The sequence below is a fragment of the Crinia signifera genome, chromosome 11 (assembly GCF_055691185.1).
Source record: "Crinia signifera chromosome 11, ASM5569118v1, whole genome shotgun sequence".
Taxonomy (NCBI): Eukaryota; Metazoa; Chordata; class Amphibia; order Anura; family Myobatrachidae; genus Crinia; species Crinia signifera.
In genome coordinates this window covers 1,521,145-1,534,312 of record NC_139227.1, presented here as the reverse complement: position 1 = coordinate 1,534,312, position 13,168 = coordinate 1,521,145, and the positions used below count along the sequence as shown (strand labels likewise).

Here is a 13,168-nt window from a genome sequence, read left to right as displayed (position 1 = left end):
AAACAATTAGCTCCCCCACTTTTAACATGTGTCAGTGAGTAATGTATGCACCTGTGCACCTGCTGGGTGACCTGGAGAATGTGCACTGTGTGGGGTTCTGAGGACCGAATTTGACATCCCCTGTTTTAGACCTATACTACATAGAGGTGAATGTGGGATTACACCATATATTTGTAAGCAGCATATGGAGCTATATTCATATATTGGTGGTTTTTAACACCCCATTCTGTCTATGGCATTCCCATACAGGTGGTAAAGTAGACACTGGGGGCCAAATGTAATAGGGTGAGAGATTTTGGGAGAGTTTTCCCATGTTTTTTAAAGCAGCAATCAATTACATGGTTTTGCCATGTAATTGATTGCTGCTTTAAAAAAAAAGGGAAAATCTCTCACTTTCTGAAACCCTCGCCCTGTTACATTTGGCCCTTGGTCTTTAGCCTTTAAAATGATTTCTGATAGTAGTCCACTAAGCATATGGTTCTCTTTTGTCTATGTTTGTTTTGTATATTACAGTATAATGTTGTATTTATGCTCAGACACCCACAGAGCTGGCTCCTATCGTGGATCCTGAATAAGGGCCCAGTCAAACACGTATATTGATTTACAGAGTCATATTTGACTCCTACAATATTATGAGGTACCAAAGTCTACAATGGTGTGACTAGACACATGAGCACCATATCTGATAATATCTATAATACCCGGTGAACTTCCGACATCATTGAGTTCAAACCTGCCAATATCTGAAATTCTCAGGTGATTACATTTACCCCTAAGTTAAGTAAAGCTCCGTATGTGTCATTCAAAGGGGGAGGAAATACATAAACACATATAGCAGTAGCCTATTAGCCCCGATGAAAAACTTCAGGGGCAAAATTTAATGCTGCCCGAGTCCAGCGGCAGTGCGAACTGTCCGCCGAACTCTGACGTTTTTTTAAAGGGGAATTAACTTACAAAGCATGGTTTTGCCTTGTAAGTTAATTCCCCTTTGAAAAAGTGCAAGATGTCCACGAACTCTGACCTGTCGCTGCACCCAGGCAGCACTAAATCTCACCCAAAATTTTCACAAATTTCCACAATGTTTTAACAATGTTTGTATTGCACTATCCTATAAGGATTGTCCGAAAAAATGCGCTACTTTTTCCGAAAACGGTACTTCTGTAGTTTCACGGCGCCAGTATGGCGCCGTGCGTCTGAGTCCCCTTGCGGGGCACGCTTCGCTCGCCCACGCTGCGGGCTCGCTACGATTGCAACGCTATTTAAAATCAACTCCATGCCAACATGGATAGTGGGGGTATGAACTATCCATGTTGGCATGGAGTTAAGTTACTTTTTTTGACATATTTCGTGGCGAGCGTAGAACCCGGAAGTAGCACGGCGCCATGCTGGCGCCGTGAAACTACAGAAGTACTCCGAAAACACACAGGTTCAGTAAACCTGTGTGTATTTGGCATCTGCAGCTCTGGTTTTGTTGGAAAACTTGCCTGCTTCAGGGATTTTACTTCACCTGTCTCAGGCAGGCGAAACAAAATCCTCGATAAGCCACTTCACGTGCCAACTTATCAGGCTAATTATGTAGCCCTCGGCAAGCCTATTAACCACGACCGGCTTGGAGTGGCTGCCAAAAATACACAGGTTTCACTGAAATTGTGCGTTTTTGGGAGATCTTGTACTTTTTAGCAGGCAATCCTGATTGGAATGCCCAATAAAATTACAATAGGAAAACTGTGAAAAACATAATATTTTAGTTCCCAGTGTTTTAATGGACCGTATAGGATACTATTTGATGTGGGAGACTGATAACCACAGCAACAGGACTAAGCGGGAGATTCTCTAAGCCATGGGTCTTCAAACATTGGCCCTCCAGATGTTGTGAAACTACAAATCCCAGAAGCCTTGCCACATTTTTAACACACCCTTATAGCAAAATTGTGGCAATGCATGCTGGGATTTGTAGTTTCACAACATCTGGGGGGCCACAGTTTGAAGACCCATGCTCTAAGCTAAAAATGCAGTAAAAACCCCATTATCAGGGTTTTTACCGCATTTTGGGATGCACGAAGCATCCCCGTTGGGTTACCGTGGCGGGGGGCATCGCCAGAAAAATCTGCCGATGCCCCATAGAAGCCTATGGGCTTCTAACTCGCCCCCCCCCCCCCCTCCGTCCCGCATCACCCCTCCCCCTCTTAACGCAAGAGCTGTCCTTTGCCGTAATTAACGCATATGTTACAGCATATGCGATAATTATGAATGCGGCAGCCAGCGATAGAAGGCGGTAAGGGGGCACGGTTGTTAGAGCATCCCCCCTATGGGCCTAATTAAGGCCGGTGAACAAGGCTGCAATTTTTGCAGATGGACAAAACCATGTGGCACTGCAGGTGGGGCAAATGTAACATGTGCAGAGAGAGAGAGAGAGAGAGAGAGTTAGATTTGGGTGGGGTGTGTTAAAATTTAAATCTAAATTGCAGTGTAAAAATAAAGCAGAGAATATTTACCCTGCACAGAAGCAAAATAACTCACCCAAATCTAACTATCTGCACATGTTACATCTGCCCCCCTGCAGTGCACATGGTTTTGCCCATCTGCAAAAATTGCAGCATTTGATTACAGGTCTGAATTAGGCCCTTACAATGCAAACACAGTAGTTACATGGTTGGTGTGTAGTTGTGGTCACTTGTCCCATTTCCAATGTTTGAGTGGACAAATCATCGCTGAAGGCAATGAGACATCTGGTTATGAGGATCACCACATACTGTATGAGCAATGTGTGGCAAATGTACGCTTGTGTATTATTTATAATGTATAATATACTACATTGTGGTACATTATAAAGGAGTCACCTTCTGTGGGATGAATAAAGGTATGCAGTGTATAGTCCTTTGCTTTTTTTTATTTATAATTTAAGTTTCAGCTCCACAAATTTTGTTGCACTTTACAATTGGAAACAACAGCAATAATAATAAAAAACGGTTCTTGTTTCCTAGCAGGGCCCCCACTAAGCAAATTGCTTAGCGGGCGATTCTGCGTAAGAGAATCACATCGCAATGCACACGTTTTTTGCATGCGATGCGAACACATGCGATCCGATGCAATATTTCTATGTAATTTATTCACTGCTCTTTTTTGCCCGGGCAGTGCAATGTGATCGCATCGCAAAATCGCATGCAATTTTATAGGGTGCGATGCCACTTATTTTACTATACACTTATATAAGATGCTATGAGATTGAGGAACCCCCACTATCCTCGCCACCCCGAAGCGTGGTGAGCACGGCGGAACGCGTCCTCCCAACCTTTTCATACCCCCACTATCCACGACAGCGTGGAGTTGATTTCTTATAATGTGGCGAGCGCAGCGAGGCGAGGGAACGCGGAATACATGTAACGTAATCTGCGTCCGCTCGCCACGCTTCGGGCTCGGGGGCTCGGAGGCTTGCTGCGCTTGCCACACTATATAATATCAAGTCCACGCCGACGTGGATAGTGGGGGTATGAAAAGGTCGGAGGACGCATTACGCCACGCTTCGGGGGGTCGTGGATAGTGGGGGGTCAGTGAAACCTCATTGTATGTCATACAAGTGTATAGCTAATGGCATGGCATCGCACCCTATAAAATCTCATGCGATCGCATGCAAATTTGAGGAGGTGCGATGCGATGCAATTCCCTGGGGCCAACAGAGCAGTGAATAAATTACATTAAAAAATCGCATCGCATGGCACTAAAACGGCCCATGCAATGCGATTTCGGTACGGTAGCGTACATAGGAAATCTGGGCACCCTGCTAGGAAACAAGTACCAAAAAACCTGTGTATAACAGGCAGTCATAGAGGTAGGAAGGACCTACTCACAAGCTTACATATGGAAATAGGCCAGAGGTTCCCGAAGCAGTCCTCAAAGCACCCCAAATCCATGATTGGCTACAGGTGACTTAATTAGTATCCCAGTCAGTTTACAGATGGGGCCACGCTTATGCTAAATCCTGGCGCTCATTGCTGCGAATGGGGCGCACGGGCATCTCACAGGTCATGGGTTCTATTCCCAACATGTGTTATATATACGGGGCAGTACGGACGGTGTAATGGACAGCATTACTGCCTCACAGCACTGAGGTCATTAGTTCTATCCCCACCATGTGTTATATATACGTGGCAGTACGGATGGTGTAATGGTTACATTACTGCCTCACAGCACTGAGGTCATGGGTTCTATCCCCACCATGTGTTATATATACGGGGCAGATATATATACGGGGCAGTACGGACGGTGTAATGGTTAGCATTACTGCCTCACAGTGCTGAGGTCATGGGTTCTATCCCCACCATGTGTTATATATACAGGGCAGTACGGACGGTGTAATGGTTAGCATTACTGCGTCACAGCACTGAGGTCATGGGTTCTATCCCCACCATGTGTTATATATACGGGGCAGTACGGATGGTGTAATGGTTACATTACTGCCTCACAGCGCTGAGGTCATGGGTTCTATCCCCACCATGTGTTATATATACGGGGCAGTACAGACGGTGTAATGGTTACATTACTGCCTCACAGCGCTGAGGTCATGGGTTCTATTCCCACCATGTGTTATATATACAGGGCAGTACTGATGGTGTAATGGTTAGCATTACTGCCTCACAGCGCTGAGGTCATGGGTTCTATCCCCACCATGTGTTATATATATACGGGGCAGTACAGACGGTGTAATGGTTACATTACTGCCTCACAGCGCTGAGGTCATGGGTTCTATTCCCACCATATGTTATATATACGGGCAGTACGGATGGTGTAATGGTTAGCATTACTGCCTCACAGCACTGAGGTCATGGGTTCTATTCCCACCAGGTGTTATATATACGGGGCAGTACGGATGGTGTAACGGTTACATTACTGCCTCACAGCACTGAGGACATGGGTTCTATCCCCACCATGTGTTATATATACACGGGGCAGTACGGATGGTGTAATGGTTACATTACTGCCTCACAGCGCTGAGGTCATGGGTTCTATCCCCACCATGTGTTATATATACACGGGGCAGTACGGATGGTGTAATGGTTACATTACTGCCTCACAGCACTGAGGACATGGGTTCTATTCCCACCATGTGATATATACAGGGCAGTATGGACAGTGTAATGGTTAGCATTACTGCCTCACAGCGCTGAGGTCATGGGTTCTATTCCCACCATGTGTTAATATACAGGGCAGTATTGATGGTGTAATGGTTATATTACTGCCTCACAGCGCTGAGGTCATGGGTTATATCCCCACCATGTGTTATATATACAGGGCAGTATGGATGGTGTAATGGTTAGCATTACTGCCTCACAGCACTGAGGTCATGGGTTCTATTCCCACCATGTGTTAATATACAGGGCAGTATTGATGGTGTAATGGTTATATTACTGCCTCACAGCGCTGAGGTCATGGGTTATATCCCCACCATGTGTTATATATACAGGGCAGTATGGATGGTGTAATGGTTAGCATTACTGCCTCACAGCACTGAGGCCATGGGTTCTATCCCCACCATGTGTTATATATACGGGGCAGTACAGATGGTGTAATGGTTAGCATTACTACCTCACAGCGCTGAGGTCATGGGTTCTATCCCCACCATGTGTTATATATACGGGACAGTACAGATGGTGTAATGGTTAGCATTACTGCCTCACAGCGCTGAGGTCATGGGTTCTATTCCCACCATGTGTTATATATACAGGGCAGTACGGATGGTGTAATGGTTACATTACTGCCTCACAGCACTGAGGTCATGGGTTCTATTCCCACCATGTGTTATATATATACAGGGCAGTACGGACGGTGTAATGGTTACATTACTGCCTTACAGCGCTGAGGTCATGGGTTCTTTCCCCACCATGTGTTATATATACGGGGCAGTACAGACGGTGTAATGGTTACATTACTGCCTCACAGCACTGAGGTCATGGGTTCTATCCCCACCATGTGTTATATATACAGGGCAGTACGGATGGTGTAATGGTTAGCTTTACTGCCTCACAGCGCTGATGTCATGGGTTCTATCCCCACCATGTGTTATATATACGGGGCAGTACTGATGATGTAATGGTAAGCATTACTGCCTCACAGCGCTGATGTCACGGGTTCTATTCCCACCATGTGTTATATATATACAGGGCAGTACGGACGGTGTAATGGTTAGCATTACTGCCTCACAGCGCTGAGGTCATGGGTTCTATTCCCACCATATGTTATATATATACAGGGCAGTACAGACGGTGTAATGGTTAGCTTTACTGCCTCACAGCGCTGAGGTCATGGGTTCTATCCCCACCATGTGTTATATATACGGGGCAGTATGGATGATGTAATGGTTACATTACTGCCTCCAGCACTGAGGTCATGGGTTCTATCCCCACCATGTGTTATATATACAGGGCAGTACGGACGGTGTAATGGTTAGCATTACTGCCTCACAGCGCTGAGGTCATGGGTTCTATTCCCACCATGTGTTATATATATATACGGGGCAGTACGGATGATGTAATGGTTACATTACTGCCTCACAGCACTGAGGTCATGGGTTCTATCCCCACCATGTGTTATATATACAGGGCAGTACGGACGGTGTAATGGTTAGCATTACTGCCTCACAGCGCTGAGGTCATGGGTTCTATTCCCACCATGTGTTATATATATATATACGGGGCAGTACGGATGATGTAATGGTTACATTACTGCCTCACAGCACTGAGGTCATGGGTTCTATCCCCACCATGTGTTATATATACAGGGCAGTACGGATGGTGTAATGGTTATATTACTGCCTCACAGCACTGAGGTCATGGGTTCTATCCCCACCATGTGTTATATATACGGGGCAGTACGGACGGTGTAATGGTTACATTACTGCCATACAGCGCTGAGGTCATGGGTTCTATTCCCACCATGTGTTATATATACGGGGCAGTACGGATGGTGTAATGGTTATATTACTGCCTCACAGCACTGAGGTCATGGGTTCTATTCCCACCATGTGTTATATATACTGGGCAGTACGGATGGTGTAATGGTTACATTACTGCCTCACTGCACTGAGGTCATGGGTTCTATCCCCACCATGTGTTATATATACGGGGCAGTACGGACGGTGTAATGGTTACATTACTGCCATACAGCGCTGAGGTCATGAGTTCTATCCCCACCATGTGTTATATATACGGGGCAGTACGGATGGTGTAATGGTTACATTACTGCCTCACAGTGCTGAGGTCATGGGTTCTATCCCCACCATGTGTTATATATACGGGGCAGTACGGATGGTGTAATGGTTACATTACTGCCTCACAGCACTGAGGTCATGGGTTCTATCCCCACCATGTGTTATATATACGGGGCAGTACGGATGATGTAATGGTTACATTACTGCCTCACAGCACTGAGGTCATGGGTTCTATTCCCACCATGTGTTATATATACAGGGCAGTATGGACGGTGTAATGGTTACATTACTGCCTCACAGTGCTGAGGTCATCTGTTCTATCCCCACCATGTGTTATATATACGGGGCAGTACGGACGGTGTAATGGTTACATTACTACCTCACAGTGCTGAGGTCATGGGTTCTATCCCCACCATGTGTTATATATACGGGGCAGTACGGACGGTGTAATGGTTACATTACTGCCTCACAGCGCTGAGGTCATGGGTTCTATTCCCAACATGTGTTATATATACGGGGCAGTACAGACGGTGTAATGGTTACATTACTGCCTCACAGCACTGAGGTCATGGGTTCTATCCCCACCATGTGTTATATATACGGGGCAGTACGGATGGTGTAATGGTTAGCATTACTGCCTCACAGCACTGAGGTCATGGGTTCTATCCCCACCATGTGTTATATATATAGGGCAGTACGGATAATGTAATGGTAAGCATTACTGCCTCACAGCGCTGATGTCATGGGTTCTATCCCCACCATGTGTTATATATACAGACTGCCAAATGCCAGTCTGCCCGCCCCCCTTGCATGCCGCGTTCGTATGCACTGGCTGCAAATGGATGTTTAACACCCACATCATTCGATGGTTGCCGACTATCGAATGATGTGGTGAGTGCACGCATATCTAAAGTGACTTTCAGGTCACCTTAGATATGCGTGCACATTCGCCAGGAAGTGGGCGGGCAGCTGACATTCTGTGATGTAAACTGACCGCCCCCACCACCCACGTCACGGCCCGATTACCATGGAACCGCCCAGTGTTTTCATGGTAACGCCCATGAAATGCTGGGTGTTCCCATGGGTGGGGCTATCTGCCGCCGCCCCACACCCGCAGACTTGGTGTGGTGCGCCTGGCGAACAGTCTGCCCATACGCACCCTGTGTATGTACATGCACAGAAATGGGTATGCGCCCAATATCGGTCCCAAGTGCGAGTGGACGGGGAATACGAAGGAATCAGAATAACTCCCTTTGTGTATTCTCCTTGTGCTTGTGAGGGTTTCCTTCCACACTGCAAAAATGGTAGGTTGATTAGCTTCCAACAAAAATGACCCGTGTGCGTGTGTGTGCGTGCGTGTGTGTGCGTGCATGCGTGTGTGTGCCTGCGTGTGTGTGTGCGCGTGCATGCGTGTGTGTGCCTGCGTGTGTGTGCCTGCGTGTGTGTGTGTGCGTGCGTGCATGCGTGTGCCTGCGTGTGTGTGCCTGCGTGTGTGTGTGTGCCTGCGTGTGTTTGCGTGCATGCGTGTGCCTGCGTGTGTGTGTGCGTGCGTGTGTGTGCCTGCGTGTGTGTGTGCGTGTGTGTGTGCGTGCGTGCGTGCCTGCGTGTGTGTGTGTGTGCAAGTGGTTATTATCTCAAATTCAGTTTCTATCGTGTGATACAATTATCCTTGATAATAATGTCAATGTGATGAGATTTCCGTAGGATAACCTGACTTCTGTGCCTGTTCTTGTTTTCCATAGATATAAATGAGTGCAGCATGCAAGGAGTTTGTCAAAATGGAGAGTGTCTGAACACACAAGGCAGCTTCAGATGCGCATGCAAACACGGTTATGTCTTCATCTCTTCACAAATGCGCTGCGCACGTAAGTTTGCACATAAAACCTCTTTTGAGACCATAGCGAGTTAAGAAACCTCTTATGTCACTTTGTAGCACAAAATGTTGACAACATCAAGAGATGCTCGGCTCATGCTGTCATTGCCAGACAGGAAAGTGCAGTAGGAAACATGTATAAAGCCACATAGTGGTTCACTTTTGGGTCCATTCAAGAATATGTTCACTGAATTCAGTCTGTCCTCTTTCCCAGATACACCATGAAGGAAGTGTAAAGTGTCTCTTGCAGTTCTGGAGAGCTGGTGTGATACGCTATGGCGCTATGGCCTTCTGTTTGGCTGATTTGCACACTGACTGCTATTGCTGATAGTGCTAAAATCATTAGTACTATGGCTACGACACATGAAATCACTGTGACTTATTCACATCTTTATTTAAAGTTTTGCCAGAAAGAAGATTTCTATTTGATTATTAAATGATGTGGTGGTAATACCATTGAAGGTAAAATGGAGACTTACATATACCAATAGGGATTCTTCAAATTAACTTTCTTTTAGTCTCCTCTCAATTTGGCGTACATAAAAAGGAAAACATACAAGAATGGATTATTCAAAGTCTGTAAACAAGTCTTTCTCAATAAAATGGGGACGATAACCAATCACCCTATACGTAGAGTGGGATGGTGAAATACTGATGGCCACCTTCAGTGTTCTAGGTGATGTTTCACACTTACTTTTGCTTACTTCAACAAAGGTGCGCATAACGGTATCTTTTGGATAGTGAAATTCCCTAAAATGGGCACCAAATGGGACACTGGATTTGTGTGACCATGTGGTGACCTGGATCAGTATTTAATTTGGTGCCCATATTGGGGAAGATCTCTATCCAAAAGATACCTTTATGTGTCTGCATCTTTGTCGAAGTGCATGTCTTCACAGCCGTCATTATGTCACACCGCATGGTGGGGGCTTCCTGTACCGAGTCACTGGAGGATGTGTGCAGTGAGCAGTCACAATGCGCCACCGTAGCCCACAATGAACTCGGAGCCGGGCGGCGGACTCAAAGAAAGTGAAGGGGCGGGTGACCGTGCTGCTGGGGATAGAGCTGCTGGGCCCTACCCTCTGTCAGAGTGGCGGGGCCTGGGACGCAACTACCCCCAGACCCCCCCTGTTGGCAGCCCTGCCTAGAACACTGAAGGTGGTCCAGGAACCTATCAGTATTTCACCATATTGGGGAAGATCACCATATTGGGGAAGATCACCATATTGGGGGAAGATCACCATATTCTGGAAGATCACCATATTGGGGGAAGATCACCATATTGGGGGAAGATCACCATATTGGGGAAGATCACCATATTGGGGGAAGATCACCATATTGGGGAAGATCACCATATTCTGGAAGATCACCATATTGGGGGAAGATCACCATATTGGGGAAGATCACCATATTCTGGAAGATCACCATATTGGGAAGATCACCATATTGGGGGAAGATCACAATATTGGGAAGATCACCATATTGGGGGAAGATCACCATATTGGGGAAGATCACCATATATTGGAAGATCACAATATTGGGAAGATCACCATATTGGGGGAAGATCACAATATTGGGGAAGATCACCATATTGGGGAAGATCACCATATTGGGGAGATCACCATATTGGGGAGATCACCATATTGGGGAAGATCACCATATTGGGGAGATCACCATATTGGGGAAGATCACCATATTGGGGAAGATCACCATATTGGGGAAGATCACCATATTGGGGAAGATCACCATATTGGGGAAGATCACCATATTCTGGAAGATCACCATATTGGGAAGATCACCATATTGGGGGAAGATCACCATATTCTGGAAGATCACCATATTGGGGAAGATCACCATATTGGGAAGATCACCATATTCTGGAAGATCACCATATTGGGGAAGATCACCATATTGGGGGAAGATCACCATATTGGGGAAGATCACCATATTGGGGGAAGATCACCATATTGGGGGAAGATCACCATATTGGGGAAGATCACCGTATTGGGGGAAGATCACCATATTGGGGGAAGATCACCATATTAGGAAGATCACCATATTGGGGGAAGATCACCATATTGGGGAAGATCACCATATTGGGGGAAGATCACCATATTGGGGGAAGATCACCATATTGGGGGAAGATCACCATATTGGGGAGATCACCATATTGGGGAAGATCACCATATTGGGGGAAGATCACCATATTGGGGAAGATCACCATATTGGGGGAAGATCACCATATTGGGGGAAGATCACCATATTGGGGGAAGATCACCATATTGGGGAAGATCACCATATTGGGGAAGATCACCATATTGGGGAAGATCACCATATTGGGGAAGATCACCATATTGGGGGAAGATCACCATATTGGGGGAAGATCACCATATTGGGGGAAGATCACCATATTGGGGGAAGATCACCATATTGGGGAAGATCACCATATTGGGAAGATCACCATATTCTGGAAGATCACCATATTGGGAAGATCACCATATTGGGGGAAGATCACCATATTGGGGGAAGATCACCATATTGGGAAGATCACCATATTGGGAAGATCACCATATTGGGGGAAGATCACCATATTGGGAAGATCACCATATTGGGGGAAGATCACCATACTGGGGGAAGATCACCATAGTGGGGGAAGATCACCATATTGGGAAAGATCACCATATTGGGAAAGATCACCATATTGGGGGAAGATCACCATATTGGGGGAAGATCACCATATTGGGGAAGATCACCATATTGGGAAGATCACCATATTCTGGAAGATCACCATATTGGGGAAGATCACCATATTGGGGAAGATCACCATATTGGGAAGATCACCATATTGGGAAGATCACCATATTGGGAAGATCACCATATTGGGGGAAGATCACAATATTGGGGAAGATCACCATATTGGGGAAGATCACCATATTGGGGAGATCACCATATTGGGGAGATCACCATATTGGGGAAGATCACCATATTGGGGAGATCACCATATTGGGGAAGATCACCATATTGGGAAGATCACCATATTGGGGAAGATCACCATATTGGGGAAGATCACCATATTGGGGAAGATCACCATATTGGGAAGATCACCATATTCTGGAAGATCACCATATTGGGAAGATCACCATATTGGGGGAAGATCACCATATTCTGGAAGATCACCATATTGGGGAAGATCACCATATTGGGGAAGATCACCATATTCTGGAAGATCACCATATTGGGAAGATCACCATATTGGGGGAAGATCACCATATTGGGGAAGATCACCATATTGGGGAAGATCACCATATTGGGGGAAGATTACCATATTGGGGTAAGATCACCATATTGGGGGAAGATCACCATATTGGGGAAGATCACCATATTGGGAAGATCACCATATTCTGGAAGATCACCATATTGGGGGAAGATCACCATATTGGGGAAGATCACCATACTGGGGGAAGATCACAATAATGGGAAGATCACCATATTGGGGAAGATCACCATATTGGGGGAAGATCATCATATTGGGGAAGATCACCATATTCTGGAAGATCACCATATTGGGAAGATCACCATATTGGGGAAGATCACCATATTGGGGAGATCACCATATTGGGGAAGATCACCATATTGGGGAAGATCACCTGTAAATCACGTTACGAATGTCCAGCGAGAAAAAATCTGCCGTATTTCATCCCGGAGAGTCTTCGCACAATATGAGCTATGCACGTGCGCAGCAGTCTGACAATTGCTCAGGCTGAGGATCGCAGCCCAGCCAATAAATCTAAAACAGGCCGAGTGTTTGACTTTATGTGTAAAACTCTGTCCCTGCTTTTACGTTCGCTACATACCGTCGATTGTTGATGCGCTGTTTTTCTTTATCCTGGATTGCATTTTTGCTATTACCTCTGTTTTGCTTTGCTTTAGAATCAGTTCTCTATTAAATCCCAATTAGCACATCATAAGGCATCTGGTCTCTGACTTGTTTTCCTGGTTCATGATATTGCGCTGTTCAGCTAATTACCTTGCTAATTACCAGAGCCGGCGCAGTGCTGAGTTAGTTCTGCCGGCGCAGCGCTGAGTTGGTT

General features: G+C 45.9%; 1 protein-coding gene across 2 annotated transcripts in view; it reads left to right on the top strand.

Annotated features, from left to right (window-relative positions):
- The window catches only part of LTBP3 (latent transforming growth factor beta binding protein 3), a 158,311-nt gene that overhangs the window by 48,116 nt on the left and 97,027 nt on the right, over positions 1-13,168 (top strand). For both annotated transcript variants that reach the window (XM_083164804.1, XM_083164803.1), the window contains exon 6: positions 8,947-9,069. In XM_083164804.1, the coding sequence (XP_083020930.1) occupies positions 8,947-9,069 (123 nt within the window). The remainder of the gene's footprint in view (positions 1-8,946; positions 9,070-13,168) is intronic.